General features: G+C 46.8%; 1 protein-coding gene across 11 annotated transcripts in view; it reads left to right on the top strand.

The window, feature by feature from the left end:
- ATP2B3 (ATPase plasma membrane Ca2+ transporting 3) overlaps positions 1 to 19,525 on the top strand; it is a gene marked incomplete at its 3' end in the record, with an annotated part of 126,609 nt that overhangs the window by 93,371 nt on the left and 13,713 nt on the right. For 5 of the 11 annotated variants that reach the window (XM_083718450.1, XM_083718449.1, XM_083718451.1 and 2 more), the window contains 6 exons: positions 1,960 to 2,151; positions 3,423 to 3,636; positions 3,788 to 3,999; positions 5,456 to 5,563; positions 9,175 to 9,357; positions 17,956 to 18,109. In XM_083718450.1, the coding sequence (XP_083574576.1) occupies positions 1,960 to 2,151; positions 3,423 to 3,636; positions 3,788 to 3,999; positions 5,456 to 5,563; positions 9,175 to 9,357; positions 17,956 to 18,109 (1,063 nt within the window). Of the gene's footprint in view, positions 1 to 1,959; positions 2,152 to 3,422; positions 3,637 to 3,787; positions 4,000 to 5,455; positions 5,564 to 9,174; positions 9,358 to 17,955; positions 18,121 to 19,525 lie in introns of those variants that run through there. The other 6 variants (XM_083718447.1, XM_083718443.1, XM_083718446.1 and 3 more) reach the window with 3 other exon arrangements.

Raw genomic sequence — 19,525 nt, 5'->3', positions numbered from 1 at the left:
AACTACAAGAAAGAAGATTCCACCTAAACATTAGGAAGAACTTCCTGACAGTAAGAGCTGTTTGACAGTGGAATTTGCTGCCAAGGAGTGTGGTGGAGTCTCCTTCTTTGGAGGTCTTTAAGGAGAGGCTTGACAACCATATGTCAGGAGTGCTCTGATGGTGTTTCCTGCTTGGCAGGGGGTTGGACTCGATGGCCCTTGTGGTCTCTTCCAACTCTATGATTCTATGATTCTAGGTTAGGCAGGAGAAAGGAGAGGTTAAAATATGTTCCATAGACATTTCTTTGCCAGTGCAGGCGCATAGTGGAAACTGGTATTGTGTTGAATTAGGCCACAACTTTGATTACAGGAAAGAGTAGGTTTGGCTCAGGCATTGGGCATGCATAGGAACCTGGTGAGGTCAGCCTGTGTTGGGGAGTTGCCCCCAACATGGATTGGGTGCCATGACCCCACACAGGCCACCATGGGGCAAAGTGTATTGGCCCATTGGGCCCCCTGTGGACTGCTGGACAGAGTCTATCGAGGTACCTCCTGGACCCCTCTATCAGGGTACTCCAGTGACTAAGGATCCAGCCCAATGCCTTATCCGCGAAAGTTGTTACGGTTGCTAGGAGGTAGGCAAAAACCTGCAAGCCAGCCAATTTGCTTGCCCAGGAGAAAATTCCTTCCTGGCCCTGAATATGGCAACTGAGTAAACCATAGCAAGGTCCATACACCACACGCCCGCTCCCCACTTGATCAGGCCCTAACAGACAGGGTGGGTGGCTGGGGAAATCCAGCCTGCCCCTTGCCACTCTTTTAAATAGGCTAGGAGTGGGCTAGGTGCAGCCCCCAAGCCCCTGCCCCTGCCCCTGATTGGCCTTTTGGGCATTGCCTGCCCATACCTGAAAGACTGTTGCAGCCAGAGGTGGGGTGGCACCAGGTGACCAACCCCTCCCCTTGGCCACGGAAGAAGATGGCAGCTTCTCTGGACCCACCACAACCATGCCATGTGGCAGATGTTGCCCACCCATAGCTCCAGGTGAACAGTTATTCTTTGTTAACATTGTTGCTATCCCTTCAGTTTACGGATATGTTCTGCAGATGTGTGATAAATGTAAATGAAGACTTAATACTGAATATGCAATTAAAATGCAGCTACCTGATGAAACACAAATACCTCAATCCAATTAATTATGTAAAGCCAATAAAACTGCATGCTTCAAATTGCAAAGGGATGGATGCAGACTAACCTGTTAGTTGAACACAGATCCCACTGAAATCAATTGAAGAAGTTAGTTGTGTGACATATCTTAAGCCTCATTTATTTTCCTGGGGGAAATGCAACTACACTCATAACTGGAGTTGAATATGCTTCAGTTTGAGTGCTTTTGGGTTGCACTCCACAGCAAGCTGGAAGTAATGGAGCGTGTTACTTCCGGGTTTCACCGCTTGCGCATGGGCAGACGCTCAAAATGATGTCACGCGCATGCGTGGAAACGGAGAAATGCAACACGCGCACGTGCAGATGTGCCATCGCGTCTTACGTTCCATTCAGGATGCGAACGGGGCTCCAGAACGGATTCCGTTTGCATCCCGAGGTACCGCTGTAATTTAACTGCCTGGTTACCACCCATAATGTATTATATTCCCAGCAGTCAAGTTTTGAAAGTGTTCAGAGTTTTCTGGCAAGGTAAATCTTGACATCCAAGAGGAAAGGAAGTGGTGGAGAAAGGCATGAAATTTGTGGTTGTGTTGTTTGTAGAAAAACTTAACAGGTTACATCTTTCCCAACAAGAGACGATGAAGGCAGAATCAATTCAAGCTCCTGCAGAAGAAGTCCTTCTCTGAATTGCTGGCTTGGTCCTTGTGCATCAGTGAGGCTAAAGTGCTATTATAAAGTTGACCCACTGGGCCCAAGGGAGAGAGACGGTTGAGGATTCTTGTCATAAAGTACCCTTCATTTTGTGCCATTCCCAGGGCATAGCAGGCACTGATGTGGCAAAGGAGGCCTCTGACATCATCTTGACTGACGACAACTTCTCCAGCATTGTGAAGGCAGTGATGTGGGGGCGCAACGTTTATGACAGCATATCCAAATTCCTGCAGTTCCAGCTCACAGTCAATGTGGTGGCAGTCATTGTGGCCTTCACTGGCGCCTGCATCACACAGGTAGGCTTCACTGCTGTGCAGTAGTGGCAAAGCCTAGAGGAGGTTGGCCCATGAGGAGGAAGAGGACACTTGCCCCACCAACCTCAGCCAGCCCCGGGAGAGGATTTCTGAGCGTGTTTGATGTGATGTGCTTAGAAACTTCCCCACAAGTAGGAGCCAGCCATATCAGGCTTCCTGATTGTGGGGACCATTTCTGAGGGGTGTAAACCCTCTTCACCAACCTGCATAGAGATCTGACGTGTGTGCCCTGGGACATTGGGGGTGGGGTGCTTGTATGTCCCTTGTATGTATGTTCCCATCCCTGTTCAACTGCACGTTTAAGCAAATGCCTGCTGAACATAGCTAATGTTGCCCGAAAATTAGGAAATTACACATTTGGGAGTTGTAGGTGTATCTCATAGCCTTTCTGAGACTGAGTAGCCGTATGGGGAGAATCATGGTAAGGTGCATGGAAAATGAATGTTTGAGGAGCAGCGAGGTTAAGCTGACATGAGAGAAATGCTGAATACAGTTGCTCTATTATACATGGCTCTTGGAGAATATCAAGGCAAGTTCTCCTATAAGAACATACTTGAGAACCAGGCAGGAAGCAGATTTGAGGCCCAGCTCCATGTTCTGAGTAGAATGTTGAGAAAGTGGGGAAGAATTCTGGGGCTGAGTAAATTGGTCGTTTAGGAATAGTTGCTTACCAGGCTCCAAAGATAATCTGTGAGGTAAGGCCCATTTGTCTTGAAGGATAAAGGTAAACAGAACCACTGCTTTGTGATTTTGAATCAGGAATATTTCAGAGACATAACAGGGGTGTTTTTAGCAGACAGGAACAGTGTGAAGAAACAGCTCCAAATTTGATCTGTAAATTCTCTCTGGATTGAACTAATCCTGTAGATGATTTAATACCGGTCCAGTTCATTGCTTTCCATGCCCTAACAAACCTTTGCAAAGTGGATTGAACCAAAATAAATGCAAGCATATGAGGCTCCCGTAGACCATTGGCCCGTCTAGTCTAAGGACTTCCTGAGCCAATGACTACTCTGACTCTCCAAACCCTCAGGGCAGAACTACCTATTTCAAGACAAATGGGAGTTCCCACCCCATTCGCCCGATGGCACTGGATACTTCCTGATAGAGGAGCTTATTTACTGTGGAACTGACGTATGCATGTTTTTTCACAGCATCCGTACAATGTCATTGCCATCAAAATGCCATCCCTGCCCATCAAATACCTGACGTTCCAATGCCGCAATGCCCCTTCATCTCCACTTTTCTTGCAGGACTCTCCACTCAAAGCAGTTCAGATGCTGTGGGTTAACCTGATTATGGACACTTTTGCTTCCCTGGCTCTGGCCACCGAACCCCCGACAGAGGCCCTGCTGCTGCGCAAGCCGTACGGACGGAACAAACCCCTCATTTCCCGCACCATGATGAAGAATATTTTGGGCCATGCTGTCTACCAGCTTATTATCATCTTCACCCTCCTCTTTGTGGGTGGGTTCTTAGGACACTGAGCTGGAGTTGGGAGGGGCAGGGGTGGGTCTGGGTCCACGGTTCGGAGAGGGAGGAGGGAGAGGCTTGGTTTGCTGGGTGTAGTGTCTTCTCTGTGATGCACTGCTTTACACCCCACCTTCCTCACCCGCAGGTGAGGTTTTCTTTGACATTGACAGCGGCCGCAATGCGCCCCTGCACTCTCCGCCCTCAGAGCACTACACCATCATCTTCAACACCTTTGTCATGATGCAACTCTTCAATGAGATCAACGCCCGCAAAATTCACGGCGAGCGCAATGTCTTTGATGGCATTTTTGGCAACCCCATTTTCTGCAGTATTGTGCTGGGAACCTTTGGCATACAGGTACAGGCCTGGTCTAAATGGATGTGAAGAACCAAGTTGAGCTGGGGTGGGTGGGAAAGACAAGAGGGATGGATGAATACATGGATGTCTTGCTGGCTGGCTAGTTGTTTTTGGTTTTTTAAGAAACTGGGCTTTTCATACACTCTTGCTTTAATAATAAATTTTATCATACAGTGTTGCTTGTGCTCTTCGTGTCTTATAAGGTTTCATAGGCCCCTGGCTCCATAGGCTGTTGTTGCTATTATATCAATATATCAGGCATCTTAACTGAGGTTGTGTACACACTAAACCTTTAAAGCATATCCGAAGCACATTGCCACTTCAAAGAATTCTGGGCGCTGTTATTTATTGAGGGTTGCTGGCAGTGCTATTTTTCTAGAAAAAGAGGTGTCAGGACTCAATGCCTCCCTTGTTCTCTTAGAATGGAAAGGGCACCCACCTGAGAAGTGCCGGAACTGCGCTCTGGTGAGTTCCAGCTGGGGGAAAAACCCGGGTTGCTGAACATTGTAACGCCGTGAAAGGTAAACAAGTGTCCAGAAATCTTTGAGGGAAAGTATGTGTTTTGAATATGCTTTAAAGGTGTGGTGTGTATACACAGCCTCAAGTAACAAAAGGGGAAATAGACAGGCCCCTGCCCCAAGGAGCTTGCTGTATAAATGATGAAAGTGAGGAAGATGAGTGAGGGAGGGAAAGGGGGAGGCATCCTTAACAGGAGACAGGTGTGTACAATTGCATATATATGTATTTAGGCTTCACTTTCTCTTGAGGGGTGAGGAATGAGGCACAGCTGGAATAAACATCTGTTGCTCTAGCCCCATATCCCAGCAGCCCTTCAAAAAGTCAGGACAAGTCTGTGGGCAGTTTGGTTAAGAACACAAGAAGAGCAAATTCCATAGCTCCACCTCAGAGCGAGCTCTGGCTCCTTGTATCTTCATGGTTGTCCTCTTCAGACCTCTGGTTCTCCTTGTCCTGCTGGTACATCTGTGACTCTTTCCTTCAACTTGGGGTGCTTCCAGACATGTTTTTATTGTGGGATTGGTTCTCATGCATACAAGTTTTTTTGCAGTGTCCGCCCAGTGTTATTGTCATCAATATTCCAGTCCATATTTTTAGTTATTTATTTAATGTATTTGTATCCCACCTTTCTCTCAAGTTGGGAACCAAGGTGACTCTTAATCTAGATTAGCCCTTTATGGGGAAATCCAATATAATGACAATAACCAATGACCCATTGAGAGTATTAAGCACCCTTGGTTGTGTGCTCTCCGTTCCCATTGTCAGTATTGCCCACTCTGATCTTCCTGGATCCAGTCTTTTATCTCCTCTCGTCTATATGCAGTCCTGCCTGGCCACAAGCTTCCATGAGCCCACCCTTTCCCAACAGTGCGTATAAGATACGGAGGGTGGGCTTCCCTCTACAGGAGTTTCTCTCACTCTGCCTCTCTTCCCCCCACAGATCGTCATTGTGCAGTTTGGGGGGAAACCGTTCAGCTGTTCGCCACTGAATGCACAGCAATGGCTCTGGTGTCTCTTTGTGGGCTTTGGGGAGCTTGTCTGGGGACAGGTAAGAAAACCCTTCTTCTGACGTCTTCATTTGTGCTCATCATTGGATGGTTTTGGAGTGGAGGATAGGATATTATTTATTATTAATCCTTCCTCTTCCTCACTTGTGTGAGTTTAGTGTCTGGTTAGCAGAGTGCAGCATAAAATGAAGAAACCTCTGGGACAAGGTTGCTTAACCTTGTTAATAATTATCCAGGACAGATAATAATTTAGCAGGCTGGGCCTTCCCCCTTTTCATCCCTCTAAACAAAGAATCACACAGAAGCCATGTCAGGATAAAAATATTGTTTGCTTACATAAAGTTCCAAACTTGGATACAGCAGTGAAAACAAGACAGGCAGAATATACTGTACTTCTATGCTATAAAATGTATGGTTGAGATAAAAAATGAAATCTGCTCTCAGGAGAACACCAGTTACATGGCAAAACGAGACTGAAATCTGAGGAGAGAGGAAGTAGTGAGGATTCTTTTCCTTTGTTACTTCCCACCGGGGCAAGCAGGAGATGAGACCTCACAGAGTGTCCGCTCTGGGAATTTACAGAGGAACTCCATGTGTCTTTTAACCTTTGATTATCTAGCAAAACTTGAAATATTATTTTGGCTCAAGATTATTTCCCATACTCGTGTAGCATTTAAACTTCCCAGCCGTGCTGTAACACTGCAGTATCCCAAACAATGCAGAAAAACCTCTGGGTGCAGAGTGCAGAACTCAGCTTCCTAAGAATCTTTGTTTTCATTTTTTAAAACAAATATCAAATTTCTAGTCCTTGTGGCTGCAAAGATGGCATTAAATGCACAGTAAAATCTCAGAAGCCATGAGTATGGTTTCAGTGTCCTGATTGTATCCTACCTCTTTTTTATGGCTTGGAGAAACAGAATGTATCTTGCGAACTCAACACAAATATATGAAAACATGCTTGCTTTGCATGATGTACATGTGTTACAGACTCTAGCTTTTCTATGCACAGAATTTTGGCTACCTTGGGCCTATGTGGTTTTGCTGCCCTGGGCAATGGAAAATGCCATTGCATGCCTGTGCTGCCACCTGAGGCAGCGTGAGGAGTAAAAGCAGTGGCGTAGCGTGGGGGGTGCAGGGGGTGCCAGCCGCACCGGGCGCAACATTTTGGGGGGCGCACTCGCAGCTCTCTGCCCCTACCTGGCTCACTCCCGCTTGCAGCGGCAGCAGCAGCCTGGCGAATAGGGCGCGCGCGCGCAGGGCGCACGGAGTGGCAAAGGCGAAGGAGATGAGGCAGAGGCTGCGGGCTGGTGGAGGAAACAGGAGAGATTCAGATTGCAAGCAAGCCGGGACGCTTCGTCGGCTTGGGGAAAGCCCTGCGGGGGCCAAGGGCACGCGCCTCGCTTTGCTGGGCGCAGAGGTGGGGAGGGAAGAATCTCCACACGGACGTTGGGGAGCGCAGAGAGGAATGGGGGGGCAGCTCCAGCCATCGCCCATCGCCAGCAGTGTCCGTGCCTCCTTCAGGGGGCTCCTCGGGGGGGGCTCCTTGAGGAATCCGGGCAGCAGGATCTTGGAGACGCTTTGCCTGCGAGGCAGCTGCCCACAACTCCCGGGGCCAGCCCGGGCTGCCAAGTGAGACCCCTGCTTCTTCGGAAATTTCTCCAAAGGCTTCATCCCTCCGACGGCAGTGGGGGCACCCAGGAGCTCAGCTGGGCCCCAGGACAAGGGGTGATCCAATGTGCCCTTTTCAGCTTAGGCCAAAATTGGGGATCAGGGGCGGCGCACTCTGCGTGCCTGCGGCGGGGGTGGAGAGACGTACGATCAGAGAGTCATGGCTATGCCAGATGTTGGAGGCGGGCGAAGATCTGGCCAAGAAGGTGGCAGGGAGCTGCCTCTTTGGAGAAGGGAAACGTGTCCGGCGTTGGGGGGGGTGGAGCGGGGGCGCTGCTCTGGCCAACCTTACCGAGCGTGGAAAGGCTTTAGGGGGAGGGGTGCAAGGGGTCCTGATTGACTCTCCCTGCAGGGGGAGTGACCAGAGGCGCCTCCGATGGCTTCGCGTCCTGACGCCCTCCTGAAGTGGTAGGCGGCAAGAGGCAGACAGGTGGATTGCCGTCTACTCTTTGGCCACGCCAGAAACGTGGCGAGCGGGCGCAACATCTGGGGGTTAGGGTTAGGGGGCGCAAATCCACGGGTTAGGGGGCGCAAATTACTTGCCTTGCCCCGGGTGCTGACAACCCACGCTACGCCACTGAGTAAAAGGAGGCAGGCAGCTGGGCATGTGCATTGCCTGAGGCAACTGCCTCATGAGTGGGCCGGCCCTGGCTTGGGAACAAAATGCTGATCTGGCAGACTAATGTTTAGGAAGGACTGTGCACAGAGGCAGCATATGCAGGTACTTCTTTCTTGCTGTCCTGAGAAATTGCAAGCCACTGAATCCTGCCCACTGGCACAACAACCGGGTAGGATTAGAAGATCAAGTTTTTTATACCTCTTCTTTTATTGTGAGTTGTCAGAGTGCACCATATAGTCAGATACTAAAGACAGGCATGCCACGTTCTCTTGGAACTGGGGAAGCACCAATCAACACCCTTGTTTAGCTCTAGTATGTCCAGTTAATGAGCTGACTCATTAACTGGACATACTAGAGCTGTGGGGTGTTCACTTTTGGGGCACTGGCATATGATCCCCAATGGGCTCCCCAGAAGGCAATGGAGTCCTACCTACTGTCGGCAGTAGGTGGAGCAGAGTGGAGGGGCTTCTTACCTGACCCCTCTGGCAGGGGTCACTGAGAGACGGGCAAAGTGCTGGGGAGTCTATCTAGTGCTCCCACCGATGTGTTTGCAGCATGCTGGCCTTGCCCCTCGTATCCTCTGGGTAAATTGCAGCAACTCCAGTGCTGTAAGGTCAAGGTGATCCACCACTGTCTGCAACCCATGACCTCACCTGAAGAGCTAGAATCTTTTTGTTAAACAAACAAACAAAAAAACCAATGCTGTGAATCTTGAGAACTATAACCAAACATTGCACACAAACACATGCAATCAAGCAAATTTATACTTGTAAAAAAAAACCTGTTTTTGCTGCTTCTGGAGGTGCTAGAGAGTTTGGGCAGATTCTGGGGATCTTGATAGGGATTGAAGTCACATGGGAAATGATTGAGTGCTCCTTTTCTGCCCTGTTAATACTTCTCTCCCAATTCCCCACTCCTAAAGTGGCTTTTTCATTTAATGTAATTTAGTAAATGGCATTGAGATCAAGTGGCATGCATTCGTAAGTAACACGTAATTAGCCGACCAAATTCAGCTCTTGTGTGCTTAAGCCATGGGTAGGCAAACTAAGGCCTGAGGACTGGATCCGGCACAATTGCCTTCTAAATCCAGCCCATGGACGGTCCAGGAATCAGCATGTTTTTACATGAGTAGAATGTTTGCTTTTATTTAAAATGCATCTCTGGGTTATTTGTGGGGCATAGGAATTCATTCATAATTTTTTTTCAAAATATAGTCCGGCCCTCCACAAGCTCTGAGGGACAGTGGACTGGCCACCTGCTGAAAAACTTTGCTGACCCCTGGCTTAAGCTATGCAGTCACATAAGGGCTCCTATTCTAGTGAGAAAATGTTGAAATGTGCAACCGACATCTGCTCCCTTCTGTAGGTCATTGCCACCATCCCCACCAGCCACCTGAAATGCTTGAAGGAGGCAGGGCATGGCCCCGGGAAGGATGAGATCACTGATGAGGAAATGGCGGAGGATGAGGAGGAAATTGACCATGCTGAGCGGGAACTCCGTCGTGGCCAGATCCTTTGGTTCCGTGGCCTCAACCGTATCCAGACCCAGGTATGAGATAATGGGGAGGCACCTCCCGCCAGGGCTTCCCTCACCCTTGCCCAACCCTTCCTTTGCTTTAGCAGTGACTTGACAATAAACCTTTCATCTGGTTATCTCCTACCCCATCCCAAGACACCTGATGCTCATGCCTGGGGGAGAGAGAGAGAGACCTCCAATGCTGGTCTAAGCATTTCATTTCCCCGCTGCCTTGTTTCAGCAGAAAGAACTAATGAATGCAGTGCTTGGATGCATGAACAGAGGCAGCCTATAGAAGCAGAAATGGGATGACGAGTTGCTGGGTGGTTTGGAAATGCCCAGAAAAATGAGAACAAAATCTGTGGCTGAGATGGTAGCAGCAGAAGTGGTGGTGGTGGAAGTAGCAGTAGTAACAGCAGTCAGAGAGTAGTCCTTTCTATAGTTATCAGGCAGGTCATTTGAATTCCCATATTACTTTTAGGGAATGGAGGATGAGAGATGGTGACTTGTCCAAGACCATCCAGTGTGGCTGTAGCTAAAGATGGACTCAGTTCTGACCTCTCTGATCCCTGGAGGATCCCTGCAAGGATCCCTGCAAAGCCACATGCTCCCTGAGCTGAGCCCATATTCTGTGCTCTTGCCCCATTTGAAGGGCAGAAGGCAGCCATAGTAAGGCCAGCAGAACATGCACTGTCTGAATCACCCAAGATGTTATGCTCCATGCTCCATTACTCCTGTTTTTTCAGGAACCCAGTGTGGTATTAAAGCTGGGGCATCAAACATAAGATCCTGCAGTGTTTTCACCCTACTATAGTCTACACAATCTGAACATTTGCAGGGCCACAAAGCCACAGGCTGGTGTACTTACTCTCAAACCAAGTCACTGTTGAAATAGCCCAAGCTATTGACATTAAATTGGTATCTGTGCCTAAGACATGCTTGCAGATGTCTGTGTGCCTCCTTGTACTGGGGAGGTGCAGGAAGCAGACTTTTGTTATGAACCCTCTTTCAAAGCCTCTTTTCTTCCCTGCCTGGAATATATTTTAGAAAGTTAAGCACTTGCAGTGGGTGGTGGACAAATGGAATATAGGTTTGGGGGAAATGATATTTGTCAAATTGAAGGAGAATGGGCATTTCGGTGGTGGAGTGATGAGGAATTTGGCCCTTCAAGTCATTTGGGTTTTATATCCCTTCATCTTACTAGTGGCAGGAACATACCTCCCTGTAGATTAATGATGTCCGTAGTCCCCATATGGTGGCGACTGCACTGAGTAGCATCTAGAGCCTCAAAGTATGAACATGCACCTTGTTACCTCTGTAAGACAGACCTTGCTTTCCTTATAGCCAGATTTTACAAGTTTGCCACAATAAGAATAAACTATGGATATCAAATTCTGCAAATGTGCTTAATTGACTGGGTAGTTAGTTTTCTACCACACCCATAAATCATTCAAATGTGATCTATTAGACACAAGTTTCATTTGGCACCTACAACAGTGACACGGTGGATGTTTTCTCAGAGTAGGCCTGTATAAGTTAATGAACATGACTAAGGGCTCATCCACACTTCCACTTTTCTCACGCCCAGAAAGCAGTTTTCTGCTTAACCCATTTTCTAGGCATGGGTCCAAGCAGTTCCCCCCCTGCCTTGCTCCTTTCCCAGGGAAAATCCCCTCTTTAGCTGTAAATCTGAACAAATGACAATCTACAGAAAACCTGATTGCTGTTTGCTCTGAGGGAGCGCTAAAGAGCAGTTTTCCCCAGGGAAGAGCAACAGGACAACAGGAAGTACGGATAAGCCCTAAGTCAGATCCATTAATTTCAGTAGGCCTATCCTGAGTAAATCTTAGTTGAATACCACCCAGTGACACTGATATTATCCCAGTTATAAGGAAAAGAGGTATTCACAGAAAATAGGCACTATGACACACAGAAAAGAACTCCTTCCATTCCAGTTACTGGAAACCTTGCAACTCTCCTTCAAGTCTCAGGCTGCTTCCACACTAGGGGTTTATTCTGGAACTGCCATTCTTTGTCCACTTACTCTTTTAAGGGACATCTACATGACATTGTCATTAAATTGCAGCTGCACTATATTTTCCCTGTACTTTTTTCAACTTCTTTTGAGAGCCCACAAATGCCAACATTGTTTGAATAGAATGGAACTGCTGCAGAAGCACCTTAACTCTACTCTTCTGTCCTTTTAATCTTTTTAAGAAATGTGGTTTTGATGTGTGCAGTGACATTTGGGACAACTGAGCCCTAATCTGCCACACCTTTTCACCTTAGAACACTCATTATTACCTATCCATCTGGCTCCATTTTAACAGTGTTGAATTTTTTAAGCTTTACTTTTAGATTTGTGTTAAAATGTATTTGTTAATACAAAACAATAAAAGCAGCGACACACTAACACTTCACTGAAAGGGTATTCTACTGCAAATGTTAAAATTAACAAATAAAATGAACATGCTGCTGAAATGCATTTTTACACCGCTTCCACGTGGCAGTTCATTGTAGCAGCCTTGGTGCTGCTCATACATACAAGTTTTGCGCAGCACCCACTCAAAGTTGTCTTCATCAAAAGGGAACCTGTGAAAATGATAAATAGGGGTTAAATGGGGGAGTGTATGGGACATCTGTTTGATGATGATGTTGTTGTTGTGTGGATGCTGTGAAAAACTTGGAAGCATGAGCAGAACAGTGGGCTTATCCACACTAAAGAGTAGGGCAAAATGCAAGTGTGGCTAAGCCCAGTGTCCACAATAACCTGCCTTACTTTCTTACCTATAATGCTATGTTACGCCCTTTAGTATGGACAGAACAGAGTAAGATGTACATACTCCAAAAGTGCAATGCTGAGTGAAGTATGGGAAGTCCATTTCAGTTTCACATGTTGTTTAAAGCAGAAGAGCAATGTCTGGGTAGCTCTAATAGCCTACAGTCTGGAAGCACCCTCAGGCAACCACTTTTACTTCATCAGGCTTGTAAACAGCCATGAGGTCCAGAAACTTGTGTCTTATTTCTAAAAGGCAAATCAAATCTAGGATTATCTGGTATCTGACATCAGCACTGAAGATCAAGTACCACAGTCTTAGCTCTGCAATAAAAGAATGCAAGATTATACTCGGACACAAAACCCACCTGAGGGCAGGTTGTACCACCTCTAGCCATTGTGGGGCTTCTGTGCCACATACTTCAAACTAGGTCCATGTGAGAGGAACGATTTCAAGACAACCATGTCTAGCTTCTATGTTCTAACAACATGCTTTCTGATTGCAGCCCTTCCTCACCCCCTCCTCCCTTCCCACTTCCTCAAACTGCCTTAAAGAGGGGGTGGGACATGTGCCTGGCAATTTTTCTTTCCCTTTAGCAAGTCAAACAAAAGGTGGTTTGTTCTTGCCTTAAGACTTGATGCTCATGGGATCTCAGAAGTTCTCAGGCCTGGAGCATGATGAGGAATGACCAATGGCATGTTGCATAGCAAAGTTGTTGCTTAATGGATGAAATGAAATGAATCCGGAATCCCAACTCTTCTCCTGCACCAGCTCCATTCCATGTAAATATGGCTGATTCCAAGGCATCCCAAAGTGAGGGAGACTGCTCAGCTGTCCCCATCCTCTTGTTTCCCTTTTCTAAGAAGAAAACAACACACACTCATATGCAGCATGTGTCAGCAATGCAATGCAACCCAGGGATCCTGGTTTTGCTCCATACGGTAAACTTCACAAAACGTTCCCCTACAGGAATGAAGGAGCAGGGCTTCCAGAATGGAGTGTAGGGCTTCCAGACAGGCCCAAGCCCCAGCTCTTTCACTTTTAAGCACTGTGCCTTATCCCCAGCCCGCTAAACTGGCTTTATCCTGTGAGATGGTGGCAAAGCATGGCAGCAACCTGGTGTTAATACCAATCTGCATCAACTTGCAAGGTGGAAGCATTTCCCAAGAGGCCGGCTAGCTGTTAAAGAGGTAGGATGACCATGTGTCTTGCTCTGCAGGGGATAATCCTGTACCTGAAGGGCTATCTGTCTGGTCCAGGCCCTGTTTAAAGAGCCTTGTCTTGAGGTTGCCCATCAATAGTTAGCATATGGACTGTGCAGACACACAGAGCTCAGCTAGTCATGGTCTTCTTCCCTGCTATGGTGAGATGTGCTGTATTTTGACTTAAATTAAAGTAATTATTTCTAAACTTGCACCTATACATATAAACTAGCATATACAAATTGTATGCAATCTGTGTCCTCCTTTGTCCTCCTTTTTGGCTGATGCGTTTGCTTTTTTTGTGGTGCCAGCCTAGGAAGAAGGGAGCAGAGTGCTTCCTGTGGTTCAGAATATGCCTTGCATAAAAAGATGACTGGCCTCAGAACGATGGAGGCTCTCCTGCATCCAGCTGCTCATCCCATTTGCACCAGCAGGAGATCAAGAATTCCCAACTGGTCCATGGCCTTCCCTCCATTCCCTGATGGGTTCATTTGGTTTTATAACAATATACACAACCTTTGCTGCAACCTAGTGAGGACAAGTTCCCCTTTGCATAACTGGGGGGAAGTGCAGCCAAGAGAGTGACTTGCCAAAGGCCACCTCAGTGAGTCCATGTCTGAGCTAAAACTCTCACACTTAATTTATTTTCCCTGCAGAGCCACACTGGCTTTGTGCCACTGTTCACATGTTGCTGGTAGTCATGAAAAAGTGAAGGTGCAATGAAGGTGAGCTTGCAGTGTGACTGAAATACTCCACAAGACTGAGAATTGAGAGAATTATGATTTCTGCAACAGAAGAAATTCATCACATGTTCCATACAATTGCCTATATTTGAGAACTGCTAACGGCAGTCAGATTTTTGTTTCTTATTCTGGTACGTCAGATGGCCACCTGTCATGGATGCTCTTGTTGAGATTCCTGCACTGCAGGGGGTTGGACTAGGTGATCCTTGGGATCCCTTCCAACTCCTATATTCTATGGTTCAGTTATTTATGCATGGTTCACTGAAGGGCTCTTTCCCTTCCCCACCATCCTTTCCCCTGCGGCGTCACTGAGCCCCCTAGACATAGTTCTCAGTCGGGTGCATGGGACACACCTTGTTCATACATTCAGTGCAATTCAAATGGTAAGGCTTTCTATCACTAGACCATTTCCTATTGCAGGTGTTGCTTACATACTGGAATGATTCCTCCTACAATAAAAATAAAAATAAATGACACATCCTTGCATTTAGAAAAATGGCATATCAAGGCATGTTTTCCCTGACATACTAGTTTTCTACTTGTGCAAGTTTGTTTCTGCGGAACATTCCCCAAAGTGCTAGGAAAAGCTTCGCTGGTTAATTCTGCTGAATCTATCAATTGCTTTAATACCTCATTATGCTTTTTTGGGTGGGAAGGAGATGAGATGAGACGATTAGTGGCTAAGGGCTGGCTTAAAGAGAACCCTGGCATGCAGGTGACACATGCAGTCAGGTGTGTTTTTACCTCTGTCAAAAACTTTGAACCAGGGTCTACAAACATAAATGCCTATGGGAGCAGGCTTGTCCCTAGGATGCCTGCACTCCTCTTTCTCAATGGACAAATATGTGAGCAATGAATACTCACTTAGGCATTTGCAGAAATGGATGACACCACTATCCATCCCAATAACCCTGCTGCATGAATTAGCTATGTGTGTTTCAGAAGTACCAAATACAACTGCTATATTTGGGCAGGGGAAATGCCCCCCCCCCCGTTAAATCTGGGGAGGGGGTGTCTTCCTAACCATGTGACTATGACTTACTTGCTTGCTTGAGTCTTCGATAAACATCTTGGCCTGTTTGCTTTCACACTCTGGTATAGTAGTGAACTATATCAAAGAAGGGACGCAGGTGGCGCTGTGGGTTAAAGCCTCAGCGCCTAGGACTTGCCGATCGAAAGGTCGGCGGTTTGAATCCCTGCGGCGGGGTGCGCTCCCGCTGCTCGGTCCCAGCGCCTGCCAACCTAGCAGTTCGAAAGCACCTCCGGGTGCAAGTAGATAAATAGGGACCGCTTACCAGCGGGAAGGTAAACGGCGTTTCCGTGTGGCTCTGGCTCGCCAGGTGCAGCTTTGTCACGCTGGCCACGTGACCCGGAAGTGTCTCCGGACAGCGCTGGCCCCTGGCCTCTTGAGTGAGATGGGCGCACAACCCCAGAGTCTGTCAAGACTGGCCCGTACGGGCAGGGGTACCTTTACCTTTACCTATATCAAAGAAGAATTCAAGGAGGGTAATTTGCAGGATTGGAAGGTAGATGCTCTGTGATTATTTTGTTCAGGTAGACAGCCTTTTCTACACCGTAATATTCTAATATTAGTCCTTTGATTCATTACTTATATGGCATGGCACGGCATGCTTCAATGTAGGGCAGCTCAATTTTAAAGCAAAAAAGTGGCAAATGTAGGTAGCAAACGTCTCCGCTCACACACGACCTAGCAATTTAATGATAATTTACTATTCTTTTTGTTCTTTTATTTATCTCTTGGGCAGCAGTGTGTTCCCTTTCTATACAGACCCACACTGGAGCATTCATCTAGCTAGCTGCACAACAGCACACTCTTCAATTTTTTCCCCATAAGGCGTATGCAACAGGAAGGCAGGGGTGCTACTTTGCTGTTCCATCTCAGACTTAATATTGCCCTAGTCCTGCCAGCAGTGGGGGACCTCGGGGTCTCAAATTTACCCGGCGCCCTGTGCAGGGCCAAAATCCAGTGCCTCCCCCCTCTCCATTCTGAAGTATAGTTCTGACATCCCCTGTGGCTCTGCGCCCAGTGCTCACAAACCAGCCACACTCCCAGCACTCTGCTGAAGACATTTTATTTTATACTTAATTTAGTCAGCAATTTTTATTTGCGTAACTAAGATTAAACAAAACAAAATAAGTTCCTAGCCAGCCTCCAACAATGAGATAGGCTACAGAATGAAAAGCTACTCATAATCAACCTTCAACAATAAAGAGGGATGGTTTTTATATACAGTATTTAGGCTGCAATTCTAAGTGCATTAGCAGGAAATAAAAACAACAGAACAAAATAGCACTTTGTTCTGAGTAAGCCTACTGTGTTCATGTGGTTTCAACGAATCAGAAGTGGAGAATCGATTTTCTTTGGCAACTTCAACAGTATAAAAGAAATAGAATCTCATTGTATGAATGTGTGAATTAGCCTTATATTTATAATTTGTCTCAGATTTATTTAGAAAATATTTATATGCTGCTTATCCACAAGAATATCTCAAAGTGGTTGACATAACATAAGGGAATCAACAACTATGTTTCAGTTGTGTATGGCTCCTGGTGGGCTTCCACGCATGTGGAAAGTTTCATGGAGCTGGGTATCTTCTTACAGCGACTTCTCATGCAATCAACTGTGCTTGGGTTCAGGACAATCTTGCTCAAAACATACATAGTACAGGTATCCCCCAAGATTCAGAGCAGGGGAACTGCAAAATGCACCGTTTAGAGACTGCACTTCCTTCTGTCGGAATCCTGCCAAGGAAGGCCAGGCACTAGGGAGCGGATTTTGCCTTGACAGCAACCATGACCTCAAGGGCAGTGCTTTTCTTTTCCCCTTAGGAATTAATGCCAGCTGTTCACATGCACAAGAGGAAGTGAAACGGTATACACTGGGACACAATTAGAAGTGGAGGTAACCCTACTCCCTATCGCTGGTCACCCCAGTCCTCAAGGATGCAGCCAGCTGTTCTACAAAACCCCACCCCTTCATGTGTAAAATCCTATCTTGGGTTCAGTTCCTTGGGCATGCTAGAATGTGGCCATATGTTGAGAAGGAACAGACTTTTCTTGAATGAGAGATTTGTATTACTGCTCAGTTATACAGTGGTACCTCGGGTTAAGTACTTAATTCGTTCCGGAGCTCTGTTCTTAACCTGAAACTGTTCTTAACCTGAAGCACCACTTTAGCTAATGGGGCCTCCTGCTGCTGCTGCACCGCCGGAGCACAATTTCTGTTCTCATCCTGAAGCAAAGTTCTTAACCTGAGGTACTATTTCTGGGTTAGCGGAGTCTGTAACCTGAAGCATATGTAACCTGAAGCATATATAACCTGAGGTACCACTGTATAGCAATTTGAAATGTGCAAATGTTTTATGACCATCCTCTTGTTTGAGGCTGTACTCTTTGCCCCTTGGTGATGGCTAATGATGAACCTATTGTCCATGATTCTTGTCTTTTAATTATTTTATTATTTCCCCCAACAAAGCTGTAACACTGGTCTTCACAAACATCTTGTAGCAACGGGTTCCTCAGGTCAGTTGTGCCTTGCACTCTGTTCTTAATGGATTGGCTACAGCCATTTGTGTCTTGCTGGATTTCCCCCCAACAATTCTGGTATAATGTGCTGCTAAGGGTTTGTACTTTGTGTAAACTCTTTAGAAATGGAGCCTTCAAGTGTGACCAGTTGCCTCGATCTTCTGCTGGTGCAATTTGCTCTTTCCATAAAAGAACATCAGTGTGGTGCCAACTCCCACTAGCTGGCCTCTGGTGCATAATGCTTCATAGACTGTGGCAGGAGGCCAAACCCCCAGCATGGCCAATTCTGGCTGGTATGCGCTGTTCCACTGCAGCCGCTGCCCGCTGCCATCCAAATTTTCTATCTCATTTTCTCTCCCGCAGATGGAGGTAGTTAGCACCTTCAAGAGAAGTGGCTCCTTTCAGGGGGCTGTCCGACGCCGCTCTTCCGTCCTCAGCCAACTGCACGATGTAACCAATATTTCTACCCCCACTCACGTAATTCTCTCCGCCGCAAATGCCAGCGCCGGTGCCGGGAGTGAGTCTTGATTTCCTCTTACTGCTTGTGATTTTTTTTAAAAAAACCAAACCAAACAAAGACAAAAAAAACCCCATCTTATTTCTGCCCCCCTCCAGAATCCCCTCCCTTCTCTTCTATCCACCCCACCCACCCACCCACCCCCTTGGCCCCTCGTTGCTGCAATCACTGTTGCAATATTATTTATTTCAGTTTTTTCTCTGTCCGGTCTCAGTCACGCCGGATTTACAACTTATATAAAGCCATACAATTTCTGCGCTTTGCCCCTCCTTCTTTAGCCACCTGCACCCCTTTTCTCCTTCGTTTGCTCACCTCTTTCACCTTCTCTATCAGTGGCTGCTGGTTTTTAATGGACTGGAGTCAGATCCCCAGCTGGTGAGGTCATGGGCACGGAGGGAGGGGTCTGCATGGGCAGGGGGTTGTGTTTCAGCCAAAGGAACTGAAGCACCATAGAGCACTACCAGCTGGGGATCCAGCTTCGTTTCTCGGCCTAGCCACACATCTTGATGGTGATTGGTGTTTATTGTGGTGTTTGGTGTGTGTCACTCACTGTTGCACGTCAGAGTTTTGCTGGGGTGGGGTGGATGGGTGTTGCATAGAGGAGAGCAAAAGATTGGGTACCAAACCCCACAACATGAAACTTTTGGACAATAACAGCTTATTGCATCACCATTCCTGGGATAAAGATGAAGTCATCTGCTGATCATAGTGAGGATCAAGGCAATTCTGATGTAGATTAAATCTGTAGGAAGTCAGTACCAAAAAGAAAAAGAAATGCAGTTTTTTGCATAGAACCAGTCAACCAACACAGGAGAAGTTCTTCCTTCTAACCGTGACTTCATGCCCCTGACTGGAGAGGACACTAGAATGAGCTGGCAGGTCAGACTCTTATTGTTACCTCTAAACACCAGATGAGGCTGATTCAGGCCACTAATAATCACAGCTGTGGTGCAATTCACATTGGAATAAAGAGGCTTTGCTCAACAGCGGCTGCAAACATCTTCACTTACATGATTCCAAATATCATCTTCCACCTACACTTCACATTTAAACCAGCGTGGACAGGTTTAGTGTCAGGCTTGCCCATCAAAAATCCAGGGTGTTGAGTAGATTTGTCTTTTTCTTTTTTTTTTTTCTTTTTTGTAAGATAGCTATCATAAATCTATGATTCCAGGCACATTTAACAGTTCCTCCTTCTTCCTTGGGAACCCTGGGGACTGCAGTTCTGTGTGGAGGAGCAGGGCAAGGATCTCGAACAGAATTCTCAGCATCCTCAGCAAACTACATTTATTTGTATGTTAGATCAGAACTGTCTTGGTTCCTAGACAGGGAGCCAAAGCAGCGCAGCAGGTTTGAAACTGGTTGAAATATGCATGGTAGGCAGCATATGGGGTCCAGAGAAGATGTCACAGCAGC

The sequence above is a fragment of the Podarcis gaigeae genome (genome assembly GCF_964106915.1).
Source record: "Podarcis gaigeae genome assembly, chromosome: 17".
NCBI lineage: Eukaryota > Metazoa > Chordata > Lepidosauria > Squamata > Lacertidae > Podarcis > Podarcis gaigeae.
The sequence above is the reverse complement of the archived record's forward strand: the minus strand, read 5'-3'. Positions and strand labels throughout refer to the sequence as shown.